Below are 14,529 nucleotides of genomic sequence, written 5' to 3' on the forward strand. Positions count from 1 at the left end.
CAGTATCAATTCAGTCAGAGTGACTACGCTGTTGTTCTCAATAGTAATGGAACGTGCTGTCAAGCACCAATGTTACTGTCAGCTTTGACAGTGGTGTCTCTGTCTCACTGATAAGTACTGTTATTTAATGTGCATGTCCATCCTTTGATTGTAACTATAGCATAAATTGGAAATGGAACACACTTGTGCATACCCACTGTGCTTAATTATATGTAACTAAAACCATAGAAATTATCACTGTATAAGGAATACTTTCATTCATCTTCTTGTTCTACAGGGCGATTATAATTAAAGTTAACTTTCAGACTGGCGTAGAAAAAGCACCACTGGTCAGAGTGACGTCAAATTGCAACAGAATATTATCAGAGAAGGGGGAAAACGTATGGCAGAAGAAAAATAAATAGTTACAAAAATGTAGCAATAGATGGCACTGTAAGCGTCATAATTTAGTAGTGGTCGACTACAAATGACAGTTGACTCATACAACAATGCCTGAGGTGTACGTTTGACGTTACACAAACTGTACTACTGTGTACATGGGTGTACAGGTGTGATACTGTTAGTTACATAAGCCCATCCATCACGGCAAGGTCATATCACATCAGATGGGAAAAATCGGTAATTGTCCTGAGGCCAAAAACTGCATAAAAAGCATTGATCAGAATCAAATTGGATCATTAATTTCCATGTGACTGGTGCAAAACATGTTCAGTATGCTGTCCACTGTTTTCTGCAACTTGTTCCGGGGTCATGTTCAGAACGTGCCGTCACTGCAGCTAAGTTTGCAATTGGAACACTGAACACAACATCTTTCAGATAGCCCCACAGTTAGAAATCACATGGATTAAGATCAGGTGATTGGGATGGCCAGGCTGTAGGGAAAGACGGCTGATAGTTCTAGCATTTCCAAAATGGCTCTTCAGCAGCTGCTTAACTGGATTTGCAATGTGCAGAGGTGCACCATCTTGCATGAAATGACCCCATCCACACAGCCACACTGTTGGAGAGCTGGAATGGTTGCACTAAAGACACACGTAGTGCTTACCAGTGACAGTACAGGTAACAGGACCGGAAGCACCTGTCTCTTCAAAAAAATATGGCCCTATGATAAATGATGCCCTAAACATTGCACCACAGAATGACCTTTTCAGGATGAAGTGGTACTGGTTGATTTGTGTGTGGATTTTCCATTCCCCAGATTTGACAATTCTGTATTGACATATCCTGTCAGATGGAAGTGGGCTTCATCTGTCCACAAAATCTTCCACAGCCAATCATTGCCCACATCCATGCGAGCAAGAAATTCTAAAGCAAAGATCTCTCTTGCTGGCAGATCGACAGGAAGCAACTTGTGCCCATGGGTAACTTTGAATGAATAGCAAAGAAGGATGTTTTGTTGGATTTTACGCACCATGCTCAGAGGTATGTCCAGTGTTCGGGCAGTTCTCCATGCACTACACATTTGCACAACACCACTCATCTCCTCCTGTATTGCTGTGGCCACTGCTTCCACTGACGTCGAATCAATTCGTTTCCTCCCTCTACAGGTTGCACACCAAATGAACCCGTCTTTTCAAATTTCCGAAACATTTTCTCCACACTCACAGCAATCATCAGACCAATGCATTTTACAAACCCTTCAGTGTCCGGAACTTCTGCAGAGCGACATGTGCACAGTCATCATTATTGTAATACAGCTTTACAAGCGGAGTGTGACCCTGTATTGAGACAGTCACAGCAAACGTCGCAGATGCAGAAGGAGGAAAAGCCGTGTACCCGGCATGTTTATACCAACTTCAATGTGCTGTGTGCATGACAAGTGGTTTAATTTGCTTATTCTGACACATACAGTGCCATCTATTGATCAATTTTCACACTACCTTTTTCTTCTGCCATACGTTTTCCCCCTTCTCCGATAATATTCCGTTGCAGTTTGAAGTCATTCTGAGTAGTGGTGTTATTTCTACAGTGTTTTGAAAGTTTCCCTTCAATTATAATCACTATGAACATCATATCTTTTAATTGGCTCTACAGCAGATGACTCCTACATGTTCCCATGTTGACCCAACAATATTGTTAGTTATTATTGCAGTGGGCACAAGTTCACCAGATCGGGGTGTGAATCAATAGAAATGTTTCTCCTGGACTGATGAATCGTTTTTTGTTACACCGAGTCGACAGTCTTATCTGAAGGTGTCATCATCTAGACAAACAGCCCCTGAAAACATGCACTATGCCATAGGGTGTCCATGGGACCTGCAGTAGTAATTAAAGGCACAATAACAACTGTGCACTTGGTGAATTTTATTGTGGACCACCTGCATCTCTTCATGCTTAATGGGTTCCACAATGGCAAAGGCTTCTTCCAGCAGGATAACTGTCCATATCACAAGAACAGAATCATGTTGCCGTGGTTTGAAGATCATGGTAGTAAACTCAGTTTGTGTCTTGGCCACCAAAGTTACCTGATCTGAACCTGATGTGAGACATCTGGAATGCTATCAGTCACTAGTGCTACATTCCTAAGCCACTGGCCCCTAATTTACAGGAATTGTGTGACATACATGTGAACATCTAGTGCCACAACTCCAAAAACCTACCACTGACTTGTCAAATCCATGTCATGCAGGACTGCTGCTGTATTGTGTTCCAAAGGCAGACCAACACGCTCTTAAGCTCATCTGTGTTTGTGTGTGTGTGTGTTTTATAAAATAAAGTATATAGTTTATTTATTTATATAATAATTAGTTACATTGAAGGATGCTTTTAATTTTTATTTTTTATATACTTGTTTTAATTATATTTTAATTCCTGTTGCTTGGATATTCAATTATGGTATTTGAAATTATATTTCTTATTATTATTTTATTCATAATTTTAGTGAAATAAATCTTTATATGTTAATTGTTGAGGCAGCCATACATTTGCGTTAATACTGCTTTCTAGCCTGTTGGCTGTGACATGTTGCTGGGCTCAACTGCAGTAGAAGACAAATGCAGAGAATGTCGTGGTGACGGGAGTGGCTGCAAGACTGTCGAAGATCTGATTGACACAGATGATCTTCAAGTTGGTGAGATTGTCAATAACCAGTGATAACTGTAGATATGGATTTCAAGTAATATTGCCACACAACTGGCGATAGCACATGAAATGTCAGTTTTTGTTATGAGATTTCAATGTAAAACACTTCAGAGAGGACTAATTAACACAACACATTACTGAGGAGATGGCTGATTGTGCCATGTAACTTTACATTCACAACATGGAGATGACTTTTACACTTTTACTTTATATTCTTCATTATAACACAGTGTATTGTAGATAGCTGGGTATGTCAGTGAAGGACTTAGATATAATCCAAAAGAACAGAAGATAGAGTGATGCCTGCAAAAATTTTGGTCTTGCAATCTGAACAATGAAAGTGAATTGGTAGATGGACATTAGCAGCCACCAGTGTAATGCAATGCATATTGCTTTATGATGTGTTGCTGCCAGCAGGAACTATTCATTTTTGAAAACTACATGAACAGTAAATAGTGAGAACTATAACATTCTGCTGTATAAAGTACAGGCTGGAGAAAAGGAATGTTGTAAAACTTGATGAAACTTTAAGAAAATGAACAAAAGGATTTTAGTAACAGTAATCACATTTAGGGAAATGGTAATTCATATTTTCAGTGTTTGAAAATTGCATCCATTATAAGTGTCAGGTAGTAAAGCATACAGCAATCAGTTGCAGATTTTGGTCACTGTGTGGCCATCTTCAGTGCAGTAAATCTAAGTTAAAATATTAAAAACATTTGTGGATATATGTGACCTCAACCTCTCATATGAGTAGTTCACTTGAGACAATGTGCTTATACAAGAGTTTTTAACTTACATTTACTGCACTGAAGGTGGCCACACAGTGACTGAAATCTAGGTATGCAATAAACATCATTTGTGGCTCATTGGTGTACCATTTACTGCTTGAAATGGTATAGTCACTGGGCACAACTGTTTCCCTATGGAATCGAACCTTCGTGTACAAGTTATTGCACTGCACCTTGCCACATTACCTGCCAAGGTACTTCCGCACAGGATGGCTGCAACAAGTGACTCGCTCCCCTTCCCACCTCCCTCTGCAAGGAAGTGTTGTTGGGAGACAGTATGATCCTTTTACAAGTAGCCTCATTAGTTCAAGCAACACCACACTCAGCACTTGGTCACAAAATCCACCATAGTGCCAATGCTAGATGTCACTATCTGTTTGTACTACAGTCTGCAACTGATGAATGCAGAAGCTATAAGAATTACAATAAATGACAGTTGAAAGTAATGCACAAATATCCATCTAAAAAGGTGCAAGGGAAAATCAGAACTGCTATCGAGACATACGGAAGAAGACTCCACTAAAATTCCATTATAAAAGATAATCAGTTTTTGAAAATATAATGTAAATGGATAGATAAAAGAAATCTACGCATCAAGTGGCAGCAGGAGAACCACATGTAAAAGGTATTACAGTTTTCAAGCTTTCAGAGCCAGTGGCTCCTTTTTCTGGCAGAAGGGTTAAAGAGGATGGAAGAAGAATGAAAGAAAAGGACTGGTGAGATTTAGAAAAAGGGGTAGAGCACAGAAAAATTACCTGGAAACCTGGATCAGGGGAGACATACTGGATGGGAAGAGAAGGAAAGACTGATTGTTGAGGACATCACCAGAAGAGACTTAAAAACCTGAGAGCTTAAAGGTTGAAGACAGGGTAATATGCAAGACAGAGATTACTGCTAAAACATTGTGCATGTGTTAATAAGAGTGAACAGCTAAGTGCATTGTATGTGGTAGAGTTGTGGGCACAATGTTTTAGCAGTAATCTCTGTCTTGCACATTAGCATATTTTTCACCTTTAAGCTCACAAGTTTTCAAATCTTGTCCGATGCAGTCCCCAACAATCAGTCTTTCCTTCTCATCCTGTCTGGTATGTCTCCCCTGACCCAGGGTTCTGGATGACTTTTCCAAACTCTACCCCTTTTCCTAAAACTTACCAATCCTTTTCCTTCACCCCTCTTCCTTCCCCTTCAATCCTTATGCCAGAAGAAGCAGCCACTGGCTCCGAAAGCTTACGAGCTGTGATACCTTTTACATGTATGTTCTCCTGCCACCATTTGTAGAGTAGATTTTTTATTTAGCCAATTACATTATAACTACAAAAGATAAACCACAGATATTAAATGTGAATGTTACCCTGCATAAATTTTCCAATTTTACTTGAACAATAGTGCAAAAACTTTGCAGTTTTGCCATGATACTCTTTCACATGTGCTATGCTCTTGTGATGTTTTGCCAATGAATTAACAATAGAACTGTGGGAAATGTGATACAAATAGAAGAGCAGGAAAGAGTCATTTGAACCATAATGAGATATCCATTAAAAATACACAGTAGGGTTAGAATAGGACTTACATACACAATCCCTCCCAGATGGAATATTTGCATTTCTCATTGATGTGGTTGATCTTGTTTTCTTTACACATTTCAGTTTGACAATTCTTTCGATTATTTGATTTGTCCATTCCTACAGCATCTTCTTCATTCCATTGGCTTTCTTGCTCCTTTCTTGATTTTTGTTTTCTTCCCATTCTTGAATTCATATAGCAGCTGAAGAATGAACAGTTTCCTCTACATGTTATTTTTGGTTATTTAATTGCAGATGATCCACGCATTTATTGCTCCCATAGCTACAATATTGTAAAAGACTTGCATTGACAGTTTGTTGCAAGCAATCTCAGCTGAATATTTACAACTCGTCCATATCATACTTTTTGGCATTATAGGAAGTAACACTTTCTGGTTTCTTCATTCCTCCCTCACTCACTGCTGCTTCAGGATGTAGTGTGCTGAGAATAATGACATTCCTATTTTTCTTCCTTTACTACACTGCAGGGGTGCATTCTGGCTTATCAGTCTTCTTCAAGATCACAGTGGAATGTAAGTCAGAACTGTTCTTCTTCACACACACATGGCAATTCCTCAGCAAATATTGTTCCCTCTAATGCCGTTTTTTTCTGTATAACTTTCTTGGCAAGCTGAAGGAATGTGAAGTAAGTGTCTGTTGTCATGCACCTTGCTTTTCTTGGAAGTAATTGTCCATCAGTTGTAATGTTTTCATCAGGGTGGCAACATTGGTAGCAGTTTTGCACAAATTTGTTCCGTATTTCAGAAATAAGAGTGAACTTATCATCAAGGATGCATTGAGCTCAGCATGACTTCTCATTTAAGTGGAGGACTCTGATAACTTCACAGACTCTGTCTCTTCTCATTTTATCCCTGATAAAATTAGGTCTCCAAGAACTTGACCAAAGGTCATCTGAGCAAACACTTTTAGCACAAAATGTGCCTCTGGCATAAAAGGTACCAGCATTGCCTTCAGATCCACCATCACTATGGTCTATATGGTGTTTTTATTTGATTCTGTGTGTTTTTCATGCTACACAGCATTTATTCATCAGAAAGATGTCTGAAGGTACTGATGTCAGAATCATCCACTTGGAGGCTGCATATGCAGTGGGCTCTCCTTTCTCTTTCATGGCATTCGAAGCAGCCCCTCTTACATGCAGTGACATGTTCAGTGACATTCCATTCCATTCTATCTCTGACTGCCATCCGCATTGTTGTACCAGCTGACTCCTGAAACTGTTGTGGAAAGAACTGAGATGGGTAGTCATCAACTGATAGTGACTTCTCCTCAATCTCCTATGTAGGTTGTCTCTGCAGAGAATCACCTACGAATCTGATAAACATTCTCTTATTCAGTATCTAAGTACTCCAGAACACACAAAATCTCTTCATTAGTAAGATCGTGCTGACACGACATAATTGAAAATGCCTGTTACAGGCAAAAAATCGCTATCTAACCGATGAGTTGAACAACACATGAAATATGATTAGCAGTTCCATCAGTGTCTAGTATTTAAACCTTTGTGACAATGTGTCTATCATTATTCGAGGCAGCCATTGTTGACCAGAGCAAAATGTAGTGCTAGTATCTTTGTAATTATGAGAATACCAATACTCTAAAAAGGAGTTATGCCAGGGGTCAGTTGACCCGTACTGCCTTTCTAGGTATACTAAATGAAATTCCCATGAAATTTTGAAAACTTAGCAAATTCCAATACACTGTTGTCAGAAGTAGAAAAAATAGGCAAATGTCATGAAATTTGTTGGAGAGTTGTTAAAATCTAAATTGGTTATTGTGGAAATTAAAATTGACTGTTCAAGAGTTAAACTGTTTTTTTCTTTTTCTCAGGGGGGAAGCTAGTGTTAATAAAGTAGTCCTCAACAAAAGCCACTGATCCATTTCTATACGGTAGTCTGGAAAGGTGAAAAAAGTAGATCTAATGTACTCATATCTTATTTGAAGAAGTTTGTGAAGCATATTTTAGTTAACAAGTTTTCATTTGCAACATGGAAACAGCTGTGTGAAGTTCCACTAAAAAATCTGACATTGTTGTTCAACAGCTTGTTGACTGAGACAGAAACACCTATATTTTTACTGACACTGAGTGACAGTTAAACTTCCTATTATGCATATATTTGAATGGAAATTACATTATGTATGCTGAATTTTTTGTTTATCAATTTTATACATGAATTCACCATTTAAAAACCTTTATCTTAAAAAACCAGATGTAAAATATGGCATTTCTTATGGCCTTGGCAGAATTACCTGCGTATCATTCAAAAGGATAATGATAAGCTTAGCACATTCTTATACTGTAATTAAGTTTCTGCATTTTACTGTACATGTAATTGTGGGAGATGGATCTAAAAATTGTCTTACTACAAGAATTTGCCATCAGTTTAATATTCCTGCCAGTCACCAAATAATGAGTAGAGCTGTTATAATTTAAACTGGCCTGTGATACATATTAAATTATGTATCTGCCCTGTTTGTGTGCAACTTTTAAGTTGTTCTGAATTTCATTTAATACATGACAAAATTTACTTAGATACCCCCATCAGTGAAATATCTTCTTTTAATTGGGAATAATTTTTTTTTTTTTTAAATTCATATACACTAATACACACAAGTGTCTATGTACTAGAAACCAAAGAGGCATGTCTGTTAGACAGCTGTACAAAAGTAAAAAAGAAGAAAGAGGGTAGAGCTGAAACAACTGTCCCTTCTTTTAAGCATTCTGACAATCTGTCTTTGGGGGGGGGGGGGGGGGGGGGATAGGAGAACACCAATAAACCAGATGTAATTTAGTAATTTCTTCATCCAGAAATTAGAACATCTGCTGAAATGAAATTAATTTTTAGTATTTGTTTAAAAAGTGTTCAGCAATGAAAAGTGCTCACTTCCCATTCTGTCTGTATAACGGTGTAGTGGTTTCAAGATATATCATGCAATATTGGATGTTTTCCCATGGGGAAAGCACTTAATTACACAGATCAGTTTAATATCCACACTGTCTGACATAAAGTGAAGCACCCTGAAAGGGAGGAGGAAATGAAATAAAAATTCACAAGTTGAGAGGATATGTGATGTTATTTCAGTCAGCACAAAACTGAGTCAAATTTAAAAAGAAATTGTCAATAAAAAGCCAGTTATTAGTATGACTTTGCACCCCCTCCAGCCTGGATGACAGCACTTATTTGGTTGGGAAGGGAATTGCAAAGCTGTTATAGCCTCTCCTGAGACAAGCTGCCCTCCAACTATTGCAACTCATCCCTGATATCCTGGTTGCTGGCACCAGAACAGAATTGAGAACCAAGTTGATCCCACACAAACTATATAGGGAACTGATTGGGGAACCTTTCTGGCTGTGAGTGTATCTCAACATCTTGCAGACAGTTCATAGCCATGTGTCATTTCTGGATGAGAACTGAGGCAAGCTGGTCTTGATATCCTGGTCCCTGATATCTTGGGTAGTGGTACCAGTATGAAGTTGATATCTGAGCTAGTCCCACAAAAGTGCTATTGGGGCAGCTGAAGAGATTTTGCTGACAAAGGGAGTACCTCAATGTCATGCAGATAGTTTGTAGAGACACTTGCCACATGTGGACAGGAATTATGCTGATGAAAAACAGCACCACGAAATGGTCCCACAAGAGAAACACATGACGATGCAGGATGTCTGTGACATATACCATTGTGCCACCATAGTTCTATCACTTACTACCAGCTTTGACCCAAAGTCATTTTCAATGGCTCCTCACACCATGACAAAAGGAGTAACATTGCTGTGTCTCTCCAAAATGTTGGAAGAATGGGACCTCTCCCCAGGTCTCTGCCACACTCAACGACTGTGGTCATCTGGGGTAGTACAGAACCACAAATCATCACTACACAATGCAACACCATTAACCAGTAATCCATGCTTCCTGGTCACATCACAATTTCGAACACAACTGTTTGGGTTGTGATCTTAATGGCAGCCTGTGCCTAGGATGTTAAATCCCTACTCAGGTTGCTGCTATTCTGTGACCAATGGTATCCAGGCAACATAGAATGTTTTTGGATGGCAGGCACTGATGTGAAGCAGTTACAATGCACTAGCAAACAATACCTTGTAATGGTCAGATGTGGTCAACTGGAACCTTGATGACAAGTATGCTTGCCCTCATGTTGTTATACAGTCCAACAATGGACCACTGTCACATACAAAGGCACTAAAAATCTGAATATTGCATGATTTGACTGCCAGCCTAATGGAGACTCACAATGAGTCACCTTTCAATCTCTGTCAGGTATTGGTAACACTGTCCCACATGAGTACATGGCATCTGATTCTGTTCATGTACTTTCCTTCTCATCCCGTGCAGTAAGTCTCCCCTAACCCATGATTCTGGGTGACTTTCCCTTTTTCCTAGACCTCTCAAGTCATTTTCCTTCACCCCTCTTCCTTCCCCTTCAAACTTCCTGCCTGAAGAAGGAGACATTGGCTCCCAAAGCTTGCCAATCACAACCTTCTTTTATTTGTGTGTTCTGCCGCCACTTGCTGAGTCGATTTTTTATGTATCCAATTAAATTATTTTGTATGCCCTACCAACTGCACCAGGTGGCCAAAGAAACCCAGATAGATCCTCCCAGCCAAGTAATGTCTTACAATCATTTCATATGTCCTACCAGGTCTGGTAACAATGAATGACACTAATGCACTCTGGTGGTCATTCTACTTGTCACAGAGAATTGCAGCTTTAATCATTTAATACTTACCAGTGGTGTGTACATGTACGAAGTTATGTTGGCATCCTGTCATGTCTTCTTTTTTAGGTCAGTGTAATAGTACAGGACATTCTATAGTAAGTTTGAGGTAATGTACAAGTGTAACTGGATTCTGGAATTTATTTAGTGAGACAAATTTTATATTGACTGTTGCCATTTCATTTGACTTGAAATCAGCCAGTCACTTGCCAGATATTTGTTTTCAGATCATTAATTTTGGTTGTAAAAATGCTGCAACTATTTGGTTGGTGCATAAGCTCTTAGCATTTCCATTTTGCATGTGGGTATTCTAGTTGCTGTTGGTTTATTTATCAATTGTCATTTTTTATTTGTAGTTCACTGTTGCTATTTGAATTTCCATTTTGTCATTTGGAGATAGTGATGGGTCTGTGGCTGCTAGAAAATGGAGTACCAGGTGGAAAAATCAAAACATTCAACATATTCTTCTGTTTGAGTTCAGTGGAAGGGTGACAGCCATGGAGGCAGCCAGAAACATTTGTGCCATGTATGGGGTTAATGCTACTGGACTGAGTGCAGCATGTTCAGGAAGACCTTTGGGGTTTGGTGAAGATTGTTTAAACACATTAATCCACACTGATCCATGTCAGTGCATTCGAGAATTGGCAAATGTGATAATTCTGCCATTGTGTGACATTTGTATGCAATGGGAAGGGTTCAAAAACTGGGTGTTTGGGTACTGCATGCTCTAAGCCAAAATCACAAAAATCAGCAGGTGGCCATATGGGCTTCTCTGCTTGCTCGCCATCACCTGGCTCATGAACAACACCAACCATTTCTATCTTGTATCATTCATGGTGATGACAAATGATGTCTTAATGCTAATGTAATGGAAAGAAAGGAATGGTTGAGCCCAAATAAAGCAGCAGTTCCCCATACAAAGAGCTGTGCACATCTAGAAAAGATAATGTTATGCATCCGGTGGAACTGTGATGGCATGGTGTACTACAAATTGCTTTCCCAAGGTGTAACAATCACTGCTGACATTTGTTGTCAAGAGCTGAGACATATTGCAGATACAACAGTAACCACGAAGGCTCTGTGAAGTGGTACTACACCATGATAATGGCCGCCTGCATTCTGCTAGACTGACAAAAAATGCTGTATAGGAGTTGGGTTGGGAAGTTATTCCACACCCACCTTATTCACCTGATCTTGTGCCCTCAGATTTTCACCTTTTCTGCTCTCTATTAAACAACTTCAAAGGAGCTTCCTTGCAGTTAAAAATGTGTTCCAAATATGGGTTGATGAGTTCTTTGCCTCAAAAACACATTATCTCTACAATGCTGGAATTGAAAAGTTTCCCCAGCATTGGCAGACTGTTGTAAATAGTGAAGGAAAATATATTATTAATGACTAAACTGAATGTTATATGTATCTGTTGTGGTTATTGAAATTCTGCTAGACAAGCTCAAGTATTGGAAGAGTGCAGAAAGTTGAAATAAGTAGTTCTCGTAACATGCAAAGATCAGCACATTCCTCAAACTGGGGAACTATCAAGAATGGGGTTCCACAAGGGTCAGTCTTGGGTCCTTTGTTGTTCTTATTATACACTCCTGGAAATGGAAAAAAGAACACATTGACACCGGTGTGTCAGACCCACCATACTTGCTCCGGACACTGCGAGAGGGCTGTACAAGCAATGATCACACGCACGGCACAGCGGACACACCAGGAACCGCGGTGTTGGCCGTCGAATGGCGCTAGCTGCGCAGCATTTGTTCACCGCCGCCGTCAGTGTCAGCCAGTTTGCCGTGGCATACGGAGCTCCATCGCAGTCTTTAACACTGGTAGCATGCTGCGACAGCGTGGACGTGAACCGTATGTGCAGTTGACGGACTTTGAGCGAGGGCGTATAGTGGGCATGCGGGAGGCTGGGTGGACGTACCGCCGAATTGCTCAACACGTGGGGCGTGAGGTCTCCACAGTACATCGATGTTGTCGCAGTAGTCGGCGGAAGGTGCACGTGCCTGTCGACCTGGGACCGGACCGCAGCGACGCACGGATGCACGCCAAGACCGTAGGATCCTACGCAGTGCCGTAGGGGACCGCACCGCCACTTCCCAGCAAATTAGGGACACTGTTGCTCCTGGGGTATCGGCGAGGACCATTCGCAACCGTCTCCATGAAGCTGGGCTATGGTCCCGCACACCGTTAGGCCGTCTTCCGCTCACGCCCCAACATCGTGCAGCCCGCCTCCAGTGGTGTCGCAACAGGCGTGAATGGAGGGACGAATGGAGACGTGTCGTCTTCAGCGATGAGAGTCGCTTCTGCCTTGGTGCCAATGATGGTCGTACGCGTGTTTGGCGCCGTGCAGGTGAGCGCCACAATCAGGACTGCATACGACCGAGGCACACAGGGCCAACACCCGGCATCATGGTGTGGGGAGCGATCTCCTACACTGGCCGTACATCACTGGTGATCGTCGAGGGGACACTGAATAGTGCATGGTACATCCAAACCGTCATTGAACCCATCGTTCTACCATTCCTAGATCGGCAAGGGAACTTGCTGTTCCAACAGGACAATGCACGTCCGCATGTATCCCGTGCCACCCAACGTGCTCTAGAAGGTGTAAGTCAACTACCCTGGCCAGCAAGATCTCCGGATCTGTCCCCCATTGAGCATGTTTGGGACTGGATGAAGCGTCGTCTCACGCGGTCTGCACGTCCAGCACGAACGCTGGTCCAACTGAGGCGCCAGGTGGAAATGGCATGGCAAGCCGTTCCACAGGACTACATCCAGCATCTCTACGATCGTCTCCATGGGAGAATAGCAGCCTGCATTGCTGCGAAAGGTGGATATACACTGTACTAGTGCCAACATTGTGCATGCTCTGTTGCCTGTGTGTATGTGCCTGTGGTTCTGTCAGTATGATCATGTGATGTATCTGACCCCAGGAATGTGTCAATAAAGTTTCCCCTTCCTGGGACAATGAATTCACGGTGTTCTTATTTCAATTTCCAGGAGTGTGTATTAATTACTTGCCATTCTATATTCATGAAGAGGCAAAGTTAGTTCTCTTTGCTGATGATACAAGTATAGTAATCACACCTGACAAACAAGAATTAACTGATGAAATTGTCAATACTGTCTTTCAGAAAATTACTAAGTGGTTCCTTGTAAATGGACTCTCACTGAATTTTGATAAGACACAGTACATACAGTTCCGTACAGGGAATGGTATGACACCATTAATAAATATAGACCTTAATCAGAAGCATATAGCTAAGGTAGAATATTCCAAATTTTTAGGTGTGTCCATTGATGAGAGATTAAATTGGAAGAAACACATTGATGATCTGCTGAAACGTTTGAGTTCAGCTACTTATGCAATAAGGGCAATTGCAAATTTTGGTGATAAACATCTTAGTAAATTAGCTTACTACGCCTATTTTCACTCATTGCTTTCATATGGCATCATATTTTGGGGGAATTCATCACTGAGGAATAAAGTATTTATTGCACAAAAGCGTGTAATCAGAATAATAGCTGGAGTCCACCCAAGATCATCCTGCAGACATTTATTTAAGGATCTAGGGATATTCACAGTAGCTTGTCAGTATATATACTCTCTTATGAAATTTGTTATTAACAACCTAACCCAATTCAAAAGTAATAGCAGTGTGCATAACTACAATACTAGGAGAAAGGATGATCTTCACTATTCAAGATTAAATCTAACTTTGGCACAGAAAGGGGTGAATTATGCTGGCACTAAAGTCTTTGGTCACTTACCAAATAGTATCAAAAGTCTGACAGATAACCAACAAGTATTTAAGAAGAAATTAAAAGAATTTCTGAGTGACAACTCCTTCTACTCCATAGAGGAATTTTTAGATATAAATTAAGAAAAAAAAAATTTAAAAATAAAAATAAAAATTTTAAAAATAAAAATAAAAAATAAAGAAAAACAAAAAACACAAAAAATAAAGTTGTTATATTAACTTAAGTATGTTGTTAAATTAACCTAATTATGTCATGTATTGGAAAATTCGACTCGTTCCACATCATTACGAAATATCGTATTCATGATCCATGGAACTAGTATTAATCTAATCTAATCTAATCTAATCTTATTGAACTTACAGAAAAACACTAGGAACTTAAGCACCAACCCAATATTTTGCAATAAAAATCCTATAGTGTTAACTATTTTTTTTCTGTTTCTTCCTCAGGTTACAATGACATCCTTCTGATCCCTGCAGGAGCAACAAACATACGTGTTCATGAACTGAAGGCCTCTAGCAACTACTTAGGTTGGTGGTGTTCTGCCTGTCTTCGTTAGCTGTTCGTTTTAC

The 14,529-nt window shown here is 40.2% G+C and overlaps 1 protein-coding gene across 3 annotated transcripts in view; it reads left to right on the forward strand.

The window, feature by feature from the left end:
• The window catches only part of LOC124796273 (papilin), a 259,683-nt gene that overhangs the window by 16,146 nt on the left and 229,008 nt on the right, over positions 1-14,529 (forward strand). For all 3 annotated transcript variants that reach the window (XM_047260389.1, XM_047260387.1, XM_047260386.1), the window contains exons 3-4: positions 2,947-3,070; positions 14,407-14,487. In XM_047260389.1, coding sequence (XP_047116345.1) covers positions 2,947-3,070; positions 14,407-14,487 — 205 coding nt within the window. The remainder of the gene's footprint in view (positions 1-2,946; positions 3,071-14,406; positions 14,488-14,529) is intronic.

This window comes from Schistocerca piceifrons, chromosome 4 (assembly GCF_021461385.2).
Source record: "Schistocerca piceifrons isolate TAMUIC-IGC-003096 chromosome 4, iqSchPice1.1, whole genome shotgun sequence".
NCBI classification, from domain to species: domain Eukaryota; kingdom Metazoa; phylum Arthropoda; class Insecta; order Orthoptera; family Acrididae; genus Schistocerca; species Schistocerca piceifrons.